The 19,152-nt window shown below is 41.4% G+C and overlaps 1 protein-coding gene across 2 annotated transcripts in view; it reads right to left on the reverse strand.

Moving 5' to 3' along the window:
• hibch (3-hydroxyisobutyryl-CoA hydrolase) overlaps positions 1-8,400 on the reverse strand; it is a 113,861-nt gene extending 105,461 nt beyond the window's left edge. For both annotated transcript variants that reach the window (XM_047046788.1, XM_047046787.1), the window contains exons 1-4: positions 8,286-8,400; positions 8,028-8,070; positions 7,711-7,842; positions 6,216-6,300 (exon numbers count right to left, since the gene is read on the reverse strand). In XM_047046788.1, coding sequence (XP_046902744.1) covers positions 6,216-6,300; positions 7,711-7,842; positions 8,028-8,070; positions 8,286-8,317 — 292 coding nt within the window. In that variant the 5' untranslated portion in view covers positions 8,318-8,400. The remainder of the gene's footprint in view (positions 1-6,215; positions 6,301-7,710; positions 7,843-8,027; positions 8,071-8,285) is intronic.
• Between the last annotated feature and the right edge of the window lie 10,752 nt (positions 8,401-19,152).

Genomic DNA, 19,152 nt, shown 5'->3' on the forward strand with positions numbered 1-19,152 from the left:
TATTAGTCTTGCCTTCAGAAGCTTTTGTTAAATACACCCATTATTCTTTTTTTGATCGTGTCATCAAGCCAGACTCCTTTTGTGGGACAATGAAGGTCCTCAGTGACTATGTTTCACCGCCACTTACATCTGATGGAAACGTCTTGTAGCCTATATGGTTCCGCGAATATTCCCCTGTCAAAGGCAAATGTTCAATAAAGTATGTTTTAGACACTTTTCGAGCTTTCATTTATTATATTATTAACACGTCTTGTTAGATCACGTTATATCCATTAATAGACATTTGGTTTTCTAGGTTGAACATATAAAACACAGGTCACATTTCGACACATGTGAAATTGAAGGCAGTGTAAATTTCGTTTGAATATAAAGTTGACAGTAAGCTATGGTAAGTCTGCATTATGGAAGATTTTGGTTACCAAAATAACTATTAAGCTTTCTTTGCCTGGCGAGAATAACGACGGAGCTGTTCATGTTAACAGTTTATTTCATCCGATACAATGCGTTGGAAATCATACTCATATCACGAAGAAAAAAAAGCAACATATGTTATGAGTTCCATCTAGAATAGCCATGTATTTAGCCCTATAGCCCATTTCTACATTTCCGTTAAGTTTACATCATGTGTCTGATTCTTATCGGACTTGTACCCCATTCTGCCCATAGATTCTGCAACTGCAATGCCTTTGCTCACACGCTTGTAACCATATAAATCTATGCTCACGACTGTTTGTCGCAAAGTATGACGTGTACAGCTAGTTGCAAGCGTGCACGAGGTCTCGGAGCTAGGGGAAAAAAGAGCCACTGTTTAAAGCTAAACCGGAAGACACGGAAGTGGAAAGATGGCTGCGTCCAGTCTCGCGCTCTCGCTTGCCTCACTGAGCACTTTTCATAGAAATGAATGGGGACGCCATCTTGGAAGACAAAAGTAGCTTCAGAGCCTGTTTAAGGAGAGCCTTGCCACTCCCTATTAAGCCCCATTGTACCGAATTTGGCTGCAGTTCCACCAGAGTTCCACTGGGGGTGATCGCGAGCGAGTGCATGTTGAATGGGAGTCTATGGAGCTAAACGGCTACATGTGTCTCTTTCGCCTGTTTGCCGTTGAGAACTCTCCGATTTGATTGTAGTTTTTGCATCTTCAACATGGATTATAAGTCGAAAGTTGAATGAACGAGTACTTATGTCCTTTTGATTTCTTACAGGGTGAGTCGTTGTTGCCCATAACACGCTAGCATTCTGCTAATGAATGCTGATTGGTTAGTGAAGGACTGATACGACCAGAGCTCCCGCTTGATGGCATCCGAAGCGGAATCAGAATGTCAGAGCATTAGCAACATTAGCAACAACAATAGCAAGCTGTCATTAGCAATGACATTTTCAAAAGCTTTTTAGAACAGAAAGGCGACTTTAAAATAATCTAACAGCCAGCAGTGTGTATTTTTTTTGCCTCCCCTTTCAAATTCAGAATTCAAATTACTAGACAAAAAATTATATCCTAAGAAAAGTGGATTTTGAGGGGTACCGCTCCATAGACCTCCATTCATTCTGCACTCGCTCGTTAGCGCCCTCACATGGAACTTCAACCAGTTCAGAACCCGAAAGTTTCCCGAGAGTGGCAGTTCTCTCTATATTAGACATTGGCTGTTTATCAATCCACGTTTTTTTCCGTTCTTGTGTTCTTGCGAACTCGTTTGACGTCATCTTTCATCGCCCAAGTACGGTTCCAATCCAAAAAACATAAGTCACCAAGAACGCCAAAAATACCCGGAAATGTTCCTGATCCGCCCCTTTTATCGAGGATGCATCGGATGGTGACTTGACCAGCGAGAACGCTTCTGACTTCTGAAGTCATTGCAAGATGTCAAGCGAGGCGGACAAACCTCACATCTGTAATTTTTTACTTTTCATATTTCAGCTAAACGGAACGTGTAAATCAGCATCTGAATTAAAATGTGACGAGAAATAGGCAGTTCAGTCGCTGAAAATGTTCTTATTTTATTGATGAAACGGCTAATTTGTAAATTTGCTCCGACTTGTCGATAACCTAGCTAGTAGCATCTCAGTGCAGTGCAGACGAGAAGGGTCCAATTGCAGTGCTCCCTCCTCAGGCCCCTCTAAACCGGAACTTTCTCCTCAGGCCCCTGAAGCCGGAACTCTCTCCTCAGGCCCCTTTTTTTATGTGTATCCGAGGTATTAGCACCACCGCTGGTCGGAGGATACTGTACGCTATTTATATTAATAGGCTAACTAAAATTGAACTTCGGTTTTAGCATAAGTCAATAGTGTTTAACAAAGCGGAAATTACTTAGCCCTTCCCCTAGCTCCAAAAGAGAATTGGGACACCACTAGCTCTCACGGGAACGCGCAAAACTAAGGGGAAGGGGTAAGAGGGAGTATTGGGATTCGGCCTTAATTAAGCCTATACCTTTGTTACTATTATAATGATGATGAGTGTTGTTTACTATTACTAGCTTATTGTTAATGCCATCGTTGTGGTCTTAACTGACTTAAAGTTCTAACAATATAACGACCATAACAATATTGAGGTTATCAGACATGATTTATTCATCTTTGTCTTTGCCTCAGAATAACATGTCAACAATATATAATGACGCCGTAACATGCCACGATATTATAACTAATTAGCCTATATTAAGCTTTAATTACGTTTGTCATGCCATGAGCATAATAGCGTTCATTACAAAATGGTTAAATCTTCTTTAAAATAACTGAAATTAACTCAACAAACAACCGTCATGTATGTGCAACCATTTGTAAAACGTGCTACTATAAAGGCAGGCAGCTGTAGATTATCAAATACTTTCTCCTTGTTCTTATTCAGCTCAGGTAAATCAGCGATTTGCTGTTGCTCCCTTTTGTGCTAGTTTATTTCTCGTATCCGTGAGCACGTTTCCAGGCAACTTTTCTTAACGTAATGAATGGGCTGCTAGTTGAAAAATCAGGAAAAATTCTTCTATGAAAAAGCTACTAGTATGAGCCAAGTTCGAGAATCACAAAAATTATTGGGGGAGATAGTTTTAGATATGTTGACTGGAGTTAATAAAATAAAAATGACCGGGCGAGTCGGGTAGAAAATCGGATATGCAATACCACCTACATCCACCGGGGCTGTTGCCTCAAGCCGAGAGTCGAGGGGTGGGGGCTTGGCAAGAACATATCTGATTTCCCAGAAGTCATTTCAAGAACACATGCATCTCAAATCGTTCCCCGTCCTCGCAGTCTTGCAAAACTGTTCTCGCAAGACGCTTGGCAAGAACGTTCTTCTCAAGACGCTTGGCAAGAACGTTCTTCTCAAGAAAGCAAGTACGTTCTTAGCGTTCTTTAGATTGATAAACAGCCAAAGCATCCTCTATAAAAGGGGCGGATCAAGACCACATCCGGGTATTTTAGGTGTTCTTGGTGACTTCTGTCCTTTGGATTGGAGCTATCCACCTTATTCCTAGCTCCCATGATCCATTTCCTGAATTATGGGCGAGACTTCCGGAGCCGGCGATTGTCATGGTAACGCTCATAAACAGTCATTGCAGTAAGCTAATTCTGATGCGAAATTAAACGTGGGAACACAGCCTGTTTACACCTGAAACGGGACAATTTGATCATACCTCTGCCTTCTACTATCGAGGGATGGGAGGACGACCTGAAAAAGTGGCCTCAAATAACGGACACTAGCATATTTAGCTACTTTATTAACTCGGTGAAGTGATGAATACTATAACCTGAGAAGCTCTGAGTCTTATCAGTAGGTACTTCCACAGCAATAAAGTTGTTTGCGTTTTAATAAAGGATGTGGACCATGGGACACAACCTTGTCTATCTTTAAGCAGACATAGAGCCTAGTCAGAGCCTCAAAGTCCCACATCACCAATCCTGGGTTTTAGTTTCATCATCAGGTGAAATACAAACGGCTGGGTGCTCATGTGTTGCTGGACCAGGGCACTACTAACCCACAAAAATTCCTATATGAACACTTGCATCCCACCTTTACTGGCAGAACTGGGACTAAATCCGTGGAGGTCTTTCGTAGCCCAAACACAAAGTAGGATGCGGATTTCCTCCGTCGGTTTTTTGTCCACAAAATGAAATGAGTAGCATACACATACGATAGTGTTTTAGGTGGTTTCTTCAAGGCTAGGTTTTTCAGCTACATTCTTTTGTAGTCCTTATCTGTTGGCAGGCGATGGAAACTGTACCGTTTGTCACAAGAACAATCCCTTTCTGTTGTGGGTGTGTGTCGTTGAAGCCACAGATTTAGCCAAGTCTGGTTGTTAGTAAAGCCGCGAACAGCGCAGGTAGCTTACCAGAGCTCCGCAATGACTTTTATAACAATAATAATAACAATATAAATGACAACATATGTTTAGAAACTAACCCGTTTTAGTTAAATTACAGTTGAAATGACTGTTGACGGCTGGCTGGGACTAACGTATAGCAAACCGCAACTTCCGCTACTCAACGTAAGTTGCACCCATAATCATTTCTACAGTAGACCCCCTGAGAATAAAGTGGATACTTGGGCAATGAAAGATGATGACAAACAAGTTCGCAAGAACGGAAAAAAACATGGATTGATAAACAGCTAACCTGTTACAGCTCACAGCAGGCACATACTACTGTGCAATTAGCAAGCATTTTGTAGAGAAATGAAAAACGTTGTGCCACAACAGTCATTTGCACTCACACAAATGCTCCTTTAAGGAGTTGGAAAGATGGGAGGTCGGCAAACTTCTCCCTTTTGGCACACAGCTTTGTGCGTCTTACTCAAGTAGGCCTACAAAGACAATCCTTTTTGAACAGAAAACGTAGCTAGCTACCCACAATGTTGCCCAGACCTTAAAAGGTGCAGTGTCCACTTGAACCTGTCCACTTGGGAGTCAGATGGCTGAGCGGTGAGGGAGTCGGGCTAGTAATCAGAAGGTTGCTGGATCGATTCCCCGCCGTGCCAAATGACGTTGTGTCCTTGGGCAAAGCATTTCACCCTACTTGCCTCGGGGGGAATGTCCCTGTACTTACTGTAAGTCGCTCTGGATAAGAGCGTCTGCAAAATGACTAAATGTAAATGTATTAATTAGAAGGTTGTTGGTTCGATTCCCGGCCGTGCCAAATGACGTTGTGTCCTTGGGCAAGGCACTTCACCCTACCTGCCTCTGGGAGGATGTCCCTGTACTTACTGTAAGTTGCTCTGGAGAAGAGCGTCTGCTTAATGACTAAATGTAAACCTGTCCAGTGAATTACGTACAAGTAGTTTGCTACACTCCCAAATATGTTTTGAGGTCATACAGATTGAAAAGAGGAAATGCGACCAATATCTAAATTGAGCCTGAAAAAATGAGAAATCAAATACGAGTAAGTACTTTTTCTTCGAAATTGGCAACTCCATGTGGTATTTAAGGCGTACGCCCCAAAATGTTCTGCTGTGATGAAAATTATATACGATACTGTGTCCTTCGAATAGTCAAGATGCTGGCATATTACAATTTATTTAGTTTGTACGGTAAATTAGCAAACAGAGCGCTTTGCGACCAGTCATAACGGAGGACATCTATAATAGTCGTTCGACAGAGTGGTGCTGAACATCATATACATACAGCCCTATCTATCAATGTAGCTGTCCCATGTCTCTTCTGTGATTGGCTTACTCCCTTAAAGAACACAATATAGTGACAGCCGAAACCAGGTTCTGATATCCAAAGATCCTCTCTAAGTCAGGGAGTCATAAGCCTCAGTTAGTTAACCAATCCAAAAACCATTAACCCGTAAATCACCCCAGATTTCATGTCTCCAGACATACTCCCCTGGTTGAATTAATCTCCATCGTATAGATGCAAGGCCATTTAAGATGCTTCACCCATCCTCCAAGGGCAACCTATCCCGCAGGGCAGTCAGCACCTTCAGTCAACAGAAAGAAGGCCATCTAAAGCCTTCTGCTAACCATTTACTCTCAACCTTATCCCCCTTTTGACCTGACTTAAACTAGTCTCAGAACGTTAATGAACAAAGGAGTTTACAGATTACATAAAAACACATACATTGTACATAAGCCTTAACATTGTTTCACACTGCATGTGCTCCTTACATTTTCAGTTCGGGGCTACAGTGCACCTAGTAAAAACAAGTTAGTCTGGAGCCCTGCTGGCGCAATTTCAAGATTGCCGACATGCTCAACTTTTTACAGTTTTACAAATGTTGTTGCTTACCCCTGATGTCTCCACCCGCACAAAATGCCTTTCCACCTGCTCCTTTAATAATGACAATGGCTGCCTCTTCATCTACCTGCCATTTCTGCATGAGACACATTAAAAACATATGTAAGCATGTGCGATAAGATTTTACATTTACATAAAAGATAGAACGTGTATGGTTGTTGATGAGTCGGGTTTGCTTTGTTAGTTAATAATTGTGCTCCTTAATGCTCAGTCAAGTATTAAGCTGCCAATAGAGGATCGGGGTGCCGCCCCGATCCTCTATTGGCATTTCTAGAAGCTGAATCTGCTAATGCTATGACAGGTCCCCACCAGTGTTGGGTAACGTTACTTTTTAAAGTAACTAATTACAGTTACTAGTTACATTCCTTGTAAAGTAACTAGTTGCGTTACTTAGTTACTTGCTGTAGAGAGTAAGGTGTTAAGTTACTTTTGCGTTACATTAGGAAAAGTCTTTTATTTCTAAGACAATTCACCGTGGTCACTCTTATGCCCAGAAGGCACATTTAATGGGTTGACCTCAGCAATAGCACATATTGTACTGAATACTCAGTGTCACTCGCATATAACATGATCAATCCTCATTATACAGCAAGACGGATCAAGGTAATAATCCACCATAATGAAAAGCAATATTTGCATGAAGTTCTTGAATCAAGAAACTCTTTAATCAATAAATAATGTTGTAAAATGCCAGGCAGAAGTCTGGTAGTTAGCTAGCTCTACAATTTACCAGTGCTAGGTTTGAATCTAGGAGCAAAACGAAGCTAAGCTATAGCTAGGTATATGGTAGCAAAATGGTGTTCACTTATGTACTGAACCAGACTATTTTACTTACTGTTATATAATCTTAAACCTAAACCACTGAACGATACAGCAACACATCACACAAGCTTGAGTTCAATACATTATTTAATGTGACAATACGTAGGCCTGTACATGCAAGTCTTAAATAACTATTAAGCTGGTCGGCTGCATGACACCGGGTAAATTGGGCTTGTGAGACTGCTCACCAAAAGAACAAATAGGAACCCATTAAAACGTTTTCGTATACCTAGCGAAAAGTATCCTCAATCTTCCTTGACTTTTAGCTACATATTGAGGGCTCGCGACTAAAGACAAAATTAAGTAACGCGTTACTTGTTTGAACAAGGAATAGTAACAGACTCATTCAATTAAATAAGTAACGCGTTAAGTTACTTGCAACCCAACACTCGTCCCCCGGGTGATAAATCTTGCTTAGGGCGCCAAATGTAGACTACTCAATTAAATTTGCATGTACAAGACATTTTTCAAATGAAATTCTAAACATGTGAAGGGGCATATGGACCACAAAGCTAATGTAAAATAGTTTGAAACAATATCCCATTTTCCATTTCTTATGCCTTTCAAAGCATGACAACCTACTGTCAGTTTTGAGTAATGGAGGAGGTAGTTTGAACATCTGGCCCATGGCTTTGTGGTAGAGTACTTGGTGTAACCTTCTCACCTTAAGTTGAGGGTAAATCATTCGGATCATAGACAGGTTCAGTGCATTCAGAGCTTTTGGTCGGTTTAGTGTGATTATCCCTGCAGTGCCCACCCTCTCAATCAGAACCTCTGGCCCAGCTTGATTGTGCATCTGTTCCAAAGAAAACAAATACAATTACAAGTTTAATTACGTCTTCAACAGTGATTAGGCCAAGGGTATTGCACTTTGTTCAAACACCTGCAACACAGGCAAATGCAACAGCGCAATTCTCCCACGCCCTGCTATTTTGATTGCACTAATATTTTAGCTTGTATACGTTCTGGAAGAATGCTTACCATGCGACCACGAATACTCTGTAATATGCAGATGTAGGTCAATCTAAAGAGGAGATTTGCAAAATGACAACTTAAACATTATCATAGGTAGTTAACTTGTACCTAAACTGTATTGGACTAGGTTGCTCAAGCTAAAGTGACACTGCTTTTACGTAGTTTATCTTTACTTGACTAGCAAGCCAGCTTACAACATCCGTTACTCGGGCTCACTGCTTAGCTAATCGTACAATATGTTTAAGTCTACCGGCTAAAACATACCTGCGGTTGGCATTCAAAATTGTTACTGACATAATGAATTAGGCAATCAATTTGCTATTCATCAAGGTTGATATGTGCTTGAACGGAAGGCTGAATTGAATCTTTTTCTTTGGTGTTGACGTTGGCATCCAAAATGAGGGGCGTGTTACTGCCACCTACCGAATTGGGGTGTCTCTCAAAGAAACTCCAAGGACCTAATAAAAAAAAATTATTCACGTTAAAAGGTGTCGCAGGACAAAACAGTTACATATGGAAGGCCATTCGTGCATTTAACGTCTTAGAAGAGCATGTTTATCGAAGACTTAAAGTGCCCCAATTAATTAAATAAATACACCATTAAATAATTACTTAAAGGAGACATGAAATGCTGTTTTTGGATGCTTTTATATAGGCCTTAGTGGTCCCCTATTAATGTATCTGAAGTCTCTTTCCTGAAATTCAGTCATGGTGCAGAATTATAGCCACTATGAGTAGTCCCACAATGAGCTTTCCTCCGAACGCGCTGTTTTGGTGTCTGTAGCTTTAAATGCTAATGAGGAGGAGAGGGGCGGCAACATGCGCTAATGTTTGCAACGGATGTATCGCAATGGCTCGTAGCCCCCGTTGCTGTAATATGCCTCGAATTTGCCCATTCTCATCTGATCACCCTGGTTTGCAGAGGTGCACACTCAAAGTCATTTCAGTGAAGAGAAAGGCGGATATCGCGCGCCATAACACCAACAGCAGAACGGTTATCCAAATAACAAAGAAGTGTACAACACTGGCGTTACAGCGTTTGTATTCACACACACACTTGATGCCATCTACCTTTAAATTAGCGACAGTAACTCAGCTAGCTCGTAGCCCCGTTGCTGTAATATGCCTCGAATTTGCCCATTCTTACCTGATCACCCTGGTTTGCAGAGGTGCACACTCATAAATAATCTCAATGAGGAGAAAGGCGGATATCGCCCGTGCCATAACACCAACAGCATAACGGTTATCCAAATAACAAAAAACAACAATATTTAATCAGGTATGATCATCGGTTTAATAAGATTAACAAGCAATATTTCACCTACATGCTACCAGACGACATTGCTCGTGATCTGAAGGAGACGATGTCCGTCATTATGGCAGGTTGTTGAAGTCCACATAGACACGTTAATGTGTGGCTAAAATTGGAAGAGACGATCTGAGGATATCTTTTAGAAAAAATGCATTTGTGGATCAAAGCGCGTCAGGAAAGTTCCAAAAATCCACACGAACGAATGCAGGGATTCACACCAACGAATGCAGGGATTTGTAACATGTGTTTGTCAGGTTGCAAACGAATGTAATAGGGTCATTTATTTGTGAATCGCGTTACATTTGTGAATCACGAAATACATTTGTGAATCGTGTTACGTTTGTTTGAATCGTGTTACGTTTGTTTGTTTGAATCGTGTTATGTTTGTATGAATCGTGTTACGTTTGTTTGGATCGTGTTAAGTTTGTTTGAATCGTGTTGCGTTTGTTTGTTTGAATTATGTAACTAATCTAACTCCATACGGGTAGCCCATTACATAGCTGAGGAGTGAGTTTCACAGGTTCACACCCGTTACATTCACCCCTCTGAAATTCTCTCCGGCGGTTAGCTAGTGCTAACCTCGTGAATCCGGGTCACGGCACCAATGCGACGGTATGCAACGGACGTGGCCACACTCCGTCACTACAAGGCGTCGTTCGCCACTCGCTGGGCTCGAACGCACGACCTCTGACTTGCCAAGCGCGACCACTACCAGCTACGCCAAAGAAAAGCTAGCTATTCGTTGACGCGGGTAGCCCATTGAATACCTGAGGAGTGAGTTTCACAGGTTCACACCCGTTACATTAGCTGCAGAGCTAATGTTACAGCCACATTCTAAGGGTAGCAAGTTAGGTAACCATATACAGTAAAGCAACAAAATGATATAGCGTTAGTTAACTTACTTGTCCAAGGTTTGTAGCTTGACCAAGGAGTTCGTAATGATCCAGAATTTTATTTCAGCAAGGCCAGTTTTGTATTAGCTCAAGTTGAGGAAACAGTAGTGGCTGAAATGTTTGCCACAGACATACAAAACTTTGTGAAGTTGTGTCGGCGCAATTCCAGCGAAAATCAAATTAAGACACTGGTTGTGCAGAAGCTTGGATGAAGGAACTAAAAAAATAATTTTGTTTTGATTTGTACATCCAAGCACTGAGCAACTATTATGCTTAGTTTGTTTGCTCGCCATGATGTCTCTCCAGGAAAAACTGATATCGCACTCACTCTTGGCCGGTGGTAGCTCAGTTTCTCATGGGCGGGCCAGATGATCTGGGCGGGCAAAGCAGAGAGAGGGGAGGTAACCTTCCAACCTATCTACGTCACTAGGAGGAGATTTTCAAACAGAGCAATTGAGCCTTCATTTTGTCAAAGGCGGAGAAGAACACCCAGGGCTTTGTTTACACCTATCGAAAATTCTAGCCACTGGGGGACCAAAGGCAGGCTAGGGGAACTCATATTAATGTTAAATAAGTTTTCATGTCATGTCTCCTTTAAATCTATTCCCAGCAGTCACTAGTCATAGATAACACACTGTCGCTAGTTTACACTCGAAATTTAAATAAAAGCATGAGCATAGAAGGCAGCATATTTAAACTTGATGAGTTTGTTGATCGATTTGCTAGAAATCATCACAACCAGAGAATACAGCTGCTGTAAACGGTTAAGTAACCAACATCCGTTAAACAGTTCTGGACCATAAACAGCCTCAACAATAAAAAGGACGAGCTAGTGATATTTTTCATCTTTAGTTTTTCCTAGAGTGTATTATGGGACATAATACACAGACAGACACTCTCAAATGTGTTCTTAAGAATAAGAAATAGGCCTAAGCTAACAAACAAAAAAGACACTCTCACACATGTAATATTTGCTTTTCTCTCTCTTTAAGTATACATGTATATGTATATATGATCGAAATGAATGGAATATTGCACTTAAAATGCTAAAGTTGACCTAAATAAATTATCGCCTAAAATGACAATTCATATCGTCTCTTTCTGTCACTTGCACTAAAAACATCCCCGTCTCATGTTAAGGTCCCGAACCCCCTCACTTAATGACACATCGCATTCGCACATTATCTAAGCACCCATTCCAATAACATGGGATTATCAATTAGACATCATTAGTGTCCATAAGACTAGATGAGCCGTTAGAAAACTGCTGTGCTGAGTGATGCAGTCTGTGAGTTTTAAAATAGTAGTTTTTGACAATCATGTGCCACCCCAAATAAAAGACTAGCCAGAGCTGGGCCCACCAGAAATAATGTCCTGGCTATGCCCCTGCTGAGGAGAGAGTTCTGGTTTCAGGGGCCTGAGGAGGGAGTGCTGCAATAGGCTATATGCACACGGGGGTGCTGACGTACTTCCGGTAAAATCTCAGCCACTGTGTTACTTCCGCTGTCACTGTTTTGTATACACAAATCCTGCTTGAAATTGTCCAAGGTTGTCAAAACTGTCTTGGGTGAAATGTTCAGAGCAAATGAATGATTGAGTGTCAAACTTCGCCGGGATCTTTTCATAGACAACAGCAGCCATGCCTGTTGAATGTTTGGCTCCTTGGGAAGACTGTGAGTGTTAGCCTTCCCTGTACAGCCTGGAACACAACATTTTTATATCCTTGTTATAATTCAAAACGTTCTTCTTTGTAATTCCTTATAAGTAGCCTACACAGAGCAGCGCGCAGCTGATCGGAGATAGACGCTACATCGGGCTGGTCTGGATGTAAATTTTGGGGCGTGACAAAGATACAGACCAGAGCCAAAGAGGGCGGTCCCCCGTCCTACGTCACACGGGTGGCTTTGTTGAGAAGCTAGCGTTTTACAGGCAAATTTTTTCTTTTTGAGATTTGCATAGGAAAGAGGTGTCAAAGGACTTTGATATTCACTGTATGTGCATTTTACCCACCGAACTGTCGTTATTCAACTATGACAAGGTAAAATCGGTTTGGCAATCAATCGCCCCTTTAAATGCGTTTTCTTTGATCCTTGTGGTTTTTTAAGGAATCGCATGTCTTCTGAAGTTCAGAACAAATCCCAAATGAGAACTTTCATAAATGCCAAATGTTTTCCTAAATCCAATTCAGAAGAATTTCCTTCTTAAATTCTTCTTAACTGCGTTCGAGAATGAGGCCCAATGGGCTCTAGTCTAAATGTCCAAAAGTAGCTCTACTCTAGAGCTACTTGTCTAGAGCTGTAGCCTTCACCTGTCCAAAAGTAGCTTCAGCTGTTTTGTATTTTCTGTATCCTTAAAGAGACGACACCACTAGTGTGTAGGCATCCAATTTAGAGCTAGTTAGTGCTATTGATAACATTGTTAACTACTGTACAAATTAAGTCGACACAATGTCTCAATTTAGCCGACTTAGAAAACCAGTGCCAACTCCAATTGGCTAGAAATTAATATACATTAATTTTCGATATGGCTATTTCACGTTGGATAAACATACAAATACAAAGTAGAGCTTAAGTTTGTATTTAAACATATTTACATCAAATTCTGTCCTTCGGGTGGCCCACCTTCACAGGAGTGAGCAAATTTTTTTGGGGCGACCGTACATTGGTTACAGTTTATGGCTAATAGCAGAGACCTGATGTAAAAACAAGAGCCTCAAGTAGATAAACAAGAAGCTAACGTTCTACTGCTAACAATGTTAGCTGGTCGGTTTTGCGGGGGAATCTCAAATACATGTACTGACTGTAAAAGTAATCAAACGACTGAATTCTAGAGGACCTAAGCTTTCAAACAAAGTATAGCAAATACATATGCCCTGCAGTGAAATTGTTAGAACATCTTATGTTTGTGGCTAATGTAACTTATCACAGCACAGCAGTGCGCAGGCCAGCGATCTGACTGGCAAACGAATTATATAAACACTTAGAAGTCATTTTACATTTAAGTCATTTAGCAGACGCTCTTATCCAGAGCGACTTACAGAGGTCAGAGGTCATGGTATAACACAACAATACAAAATTACATTGTCAATTACATATGGTTGTACATAATTAAAACGAAACAGAGTTTCAAGTTTAAGTATTTTATTGTCAGATGCACAGACCAACACAAGGTCAGACTGGGCACTGAAATTCTTAGGACAAGATAACGCAAAGCAACCTGGCATAACATGACAGATAAGTACTCAGAGTAAGGAAATAACATGACAGGACAGTATGTTCAGTGACAGGACAATATGTACAGTGATTTGAGGTAGCAGTTATGAAGTGATAGGTTCTCGTGCCAATTGCCATTGTGATGCCAATTTGTTAAGTGGTCATCTTCCTTGTATAGACCTAGAAAAGTGAAATACAAGCCAAGGTAACAGAAATAAAGGGTCATCGGCTGTCCTTCACATTCACACACTGTTGTCTTTATACTTAACAGATCATCTATGATGTCCCAAAGGCCCAACTCATTTTCAGGTCACCTTCTGGCAGCAACCATGCAGCTGGATTTCACTGTGCAACCAGGGTTACCCAAGCTGCTGCTGGGCCAAGGGCTGATTGTAATGGTACACTGGGAATTGCAGATGACTTGAAATACATATTATTTATTTCTGCTGATGTGTATGTGATTGTTGGCTCTATGTACATTGTTTGCAGTTAAGAAGAATTTAAGAAGGAATTTCTTCAGAATTGGATTTAGGAAAACATTTGGCATTCATGAAAGTTTTCTCATCTGGGATTTGTTCTTAACTTCAGAAGACTTTCCGAACTCGAAATAGCAGTCGTAAATCGGCCACAGAGTTGTCTCAAATGCGATTCCTTAAAAAACCACAAGGATCAAAGGAATCGCATTTAAGAAAACTCTCCGTGTTTGAAGTGTTAATGAAGTTATGAGAAATCAACTCTAGACTATGACAAGCCGTTTTATCATTTAACCAATGAATTGTTGATATCCAAAATTTGAATTCTTGATATCAAGAATTGCATTTTGGATATTGTAGTGTATGGATACACAGGAATAATTATAGTTTTATTTTGTATTGTTGTGTTATACCATGACCTCTGACCTGACATGTTGATTGGATAGACAGAACTGTATAAATGCATGCGCGCAATCCTTGAGCGCCCTCTTCGTCTTCTCACCCTTCTTTCTTACGTACTAAAGGTATATTGTGTAATGAGCTCAGATAATTTTACTGTGTTAGCAATACAATTGGAAAAGATCAAAGAACCTGTTTCGGAGTATATTAGCTTCATTGTAGATACACAACAGTAAATTGGCGACGAGGATGGGATTTTTCCTTATTTTATATGCAACGGTTGACTCCCGTCATGACCAGTAAAAGTTGAAGAGCTAGCTGCTAGGCCAGTGAAGTTGACTAGCCTATCTTAGACGATGGCGTTGTACAGTACAGAAACCGGACTGCGGTTCGACGAAACGGCAGAAACATTTGAAAACTACGAAGAATGGCTGATGTAATTTTTGGCTGCGAACAAAATCGAGCAAGATCGAAGACGGGCAGTATTTGTGTCGGTGGTCGGACCAAAGAGTTTTGCGTTGTTAAAAGACCTCATATCGCCTCAATCGTTTAGTGATGTGTCACTCGCAAACTTGCTAAAAGTATTGAAGGATTTTTACATGCCAAAGAAAAACTTATTGGCTGAGAGATTCACTTTTAGAAGTCGGCGACAACAGACCGGAGAGGCCTTTGCCGATTACATAGCCAGTCTGAAAGGATTAGCAGCTACATGCGATTTCGGAGGGAGCCTTGAAGAGCAGGTCCGTGATCAATTTGTTTGTGGGACATCCAGCAAAGACCTAAGTCGACAACTGCTAAATGCCGCCATTGGCAAGGGACTGACGTGGAAGAAAATGGTAGAAATAATAAACAATTTTGAGTGTACGAGTACTGGCTTGGAGAGTATGGAGAAGGGACAGCATGCTTCTGCGCCTCCACGTGCGGACCATGTCGGAATGAGGAGACACCGGGAGCCCAGGGCTAATTAGAACCTAAGAGAGAAGGTTGGTGACAGCAACCAGGACTGCTACAGGTGCCTCGGGAAAGGACACGGATTGGCGAACTGTCGCTTATAGGACTTCCAGTGTCAGGGATGCGGAAAGAGCGGACATCTGGAACGCGCCTGCAGAAATAAGCGCCAGGACCAAGAGAGGCGGTTTTCTGGACATTCATCTGCACGCCCGCCAAGTTATACCTTAAAATGTAGGAAAACTTGTCCTCTTTCAGCCAATTTAACTACTTAAGAGCTCACATTTATAGATTTTCAGCTTTGAGCTTGAAACGAGAGCAGCCTTTCAAATGCTTTCACTAACTTCAATGGAGAGGTGGGTAAAATTTGTCAGAGAATTTTGAAAGTAGACGTGTTTTTAAACTGCTGGTAGAGTCGTATTTCTGACCGCACAGACATATCAAGGACATGACTGGTTTCGGGAGAGTCTTGGGACTCGGAAAATATCCTCATTTTTTGGATTGGACATATAGCTTTGCGTCTAGGTTAACTTGTTTGAGGTGTGGATTCCAGCTAAATGTGTTTTTTCTCTCTGCCCAGCTTGTTAGCGATCACAGCTGCGCCATCACCGTGGCAACCAAACAGACACGCACCATGAAAGCAGAATTGGGTGACGTTTTGGAAACTGCCAAAAGAGTTGTACTTCTGACCGCACAGACACATAAAGGATATCAATGGTTTCGGCAGAGTCTTGGGTCTTGGAAAATATCCTTATTTTTGGGATTGGATGTACAGTTTTGCGTCTAGGTTAACTTGTTTGAGGTGTGGATTCTAGCTACATTTCTCATAATCGAGCTAGCGCGATGGCTCTCCATAAATAAAAACGGTTTGCCTTTTTTTCCACAATCGCCTTTTTTTCCACAATCGAATCTTAGTTAAGACTGGTCGTAAATTCTGTTGGTGCAACAGGCGTTAGATATGGGCCTAAGACCGTTCTTAACAAAGACTGACTTAGGACTTAGGACAGTCTTAGCAAAGACTAGTTGGTGCAACCCACTCCAGGCCTTTTGAAACTCCAGCAAATAATTTTCTATTAAATTTGTATGCATTGTTTCTCTTTCAGATTTTTTTCAGTTTTTGTTTTGCATTTTTCTTCTCTTTTCTGTAGTTTTATGCCTTCGTCCAGCTCCAGCCCCCATTTAAAATACCTTTCGGGCACTTTGAAGCTTCAGCTTATAACTTTCTACAAAATGTTCAGCTTTTTTAGCATGGTCAGCTATCCCCTTTTCAGCATTCTCACTGCTGTTTCGCAGGAACAGCCTTTTCTAGTTATTATTATTGTTTATTTTCGCGCCCCTAAGGCTCAGTCAATATTTGGACTACATAGACAACGGTGGTGTCAAAAGGTTTGTCTTGGTAGCGATTGCGTTGCTTCTATTCGTATTTACGTTGCGTTGCACAGTTTAGGAGGTTATAACGTTTTTGTGGCGACAACGTGCCTTTAGTCGACGAAGGGTAATCTGTGCTAGCTACGTCACCACGTCAACACACGTTAGCAACGACGCATGGATACAACGTCATAGAGACGTTCTAGCACACAAATTGGAGCTTGGATTACGAGTGAAAAGTACCACCCCAAAAAATCCCAACTATTTGGCTTTGTTGAGAAAGCGATTTCGAGTGGAACTGAAATCTCGGATGTTTGATTTAGGTCGTCAAAGTCTTTGTAATTTGAGCGAGTGCGGGTCGCCCATGAGACCGCCTAGTCTCTTAGGCGGCAGTCATGCTAGAAAGCGTCATAGTAGTATTTTCGTAGCTAATTTTATAGTTCAATTTTACACGAAAAAACAGAAAGAAGGACATTTTATGACGATATGACTATTGTGAAGACAGCCAGGTGGTGAGATTTTAATGTAGGTTGCTGTAAAAACTTTGATTTGTTTGCTACGGGGGAGACCCGACAGCCTCCATTGACGATTGCGGCAGCAACAACAGTGTTGTCGATCTGCGTCTGATGAGTATTTTCCTAATTTCGTACCAGGGTACATTCTACATCCAAATGGAGAGCAGTGTTTTAAAGATATGGCGATTGTGAAGACAGCCAGCGGGTCAGCATATTTTTGTTATTTGTGTAAATCTGGAATTTGAGTGAGACCGCGTCTTGTTTTGACGTTAGCCTCTGAGTCACAGACTCAGCTCGCCCACTGGCAGTGTGTAGTAGTAGGCTACAGTACTGTCTTCAATGCCACAGCTATGGCTAAACTTTATTATGTCTTATTACACGGCTGTTCTTAATACTGTAGAATGCTCCATTCACTTGAATGGGGCTTCCCAACGAAATGCGGTGAACAATCTTCTCATATTTGACCGTTGCTATGCATATTTGACAGCTGTCAAGGGAAGTGGCCTTTTGGCCTCGGATTCACGTCTTTCGTAGCACTCCGCAAGTAGTCCGGCAACTTTTCAACCCCAGCGTACGCTGTTGCTTAGCGACGTCAGCTGATTTGAAGCCTAAAGAATGTTCAAAGGCTATGAAGTTCAACATCTTTGGCGAACTATTTCTCTGCTGATTAACAATACGAGTGGTAACAAATACATTGTAAAAAGACACACTGTGTTAAGTTATTTTTGTTGGTAAGTAGCCGTGTAATAAGCGGGATAATGTATAGAACGCCGGTCATTATTGGGAAAATAAACCCCGACAGGGCGAACAGCACCCCGACGCGAAGCGAAGGCGTTTTGTTTCGCCCTGAAGGGGCTTATTTTTCCAATAATGACCGGCGTTCTATACATTATCCATTACAAAAGAAACTTTCTCAGTTCCCGCGCTTTCAAACGATCAGTGAAGTGTGGATAGTAACAGCAGCTAGCTTGCCTCTAGTAAACTGCTTTTTAATTAGCCATGTCCCCCTAAATTAATATGGAAATTATTGACGTTTTGGGGGGCTTATTTTCAGTTAGCAGACAGTACTATTTGAGTCGCAATTCCATCTGAAATACTGCCAGTGAAAAAGTTGTTACAGTAGCTTGTTTCAAAGGGGGTTTCTTGTTTCAAAGGGTGTTCTTAATGAATTATGCAATAGGCTCTGTGCACAATCGTACTGACGAACTTCCGCTGTAGCCAAAATTCGGGAAATCAGTTTCCGGTTTACTGGAGACCATCACCTGAGTTTCCAAAATGCTCAGCTTTAGTAGATGTTTCCAAGACCTGCCTTAAATAAGCGTCAGTGACGTCCATCGCATCGTAAATGCTTTTTTTCCCCTGCTCCAACAAGCAAGCGGGACAAGGGATTCAAACTGTACATATCCAGTTATCGGCACAACTATGAGCGTAAGTAGTATAATGTGGTGTTCCGGTCGGCTAGCGTCTAAGCTAGTTAGCGATGTGTTCATTTTAGTGTAGTATAGAAGCTTGTTTTTCTTTATTTGAAACGCTAACTGTATGTTTTTATGTATTATCATTTGAATTTCTGCCCGTCTCTATCCATAATCGTTTTTCTTTGAAACATGATAGCCTAATATAGCCCGATAGCCCGAATTTTGGCTACATCGTCAGTACGATTGTGCACAGAGCCTATATGAGTAGGCTAAATGCTTGAAAATATCACTAGATGGGAAAACGGACACACCTGCGATCGACGCAAGCAAGCACACCCTACAATTTCCCCAGAAATTGTACCCTCTCTAGTTATTGATGTGTTATAGCATGACCTCTGACCTGACATGTTGATTGGATAGACAAAAATGTATAAATGCATGCGCGCAATCCTTGAGCGCCTTCTTCGTCTTTTCACCCTTCTTTCTTACGTACTAAAGGTACATTGTGTAATGAGCTCAGATAATTTTACTGTGTTAGCAATAAAAGTGGAAAAAATCAAAGAACCTGTTTCGGAGTATATTACCTTCATTGTAGA

Source organism: Hypomesus transpacificus, chromosome 23, assembly GCF_021917145.1.
Source record: "Hypomesus transpacificus isolate Combined female chromosome 23, fHypTra1, whole genome shotgun sequence".
Taxonomy (NCBI): Eukaryota; Metazoa; Chordata; class Actinopteri; order Osmeriformes; family Osmeridae; genus Hypomesus; species Hypomesus transpacificus.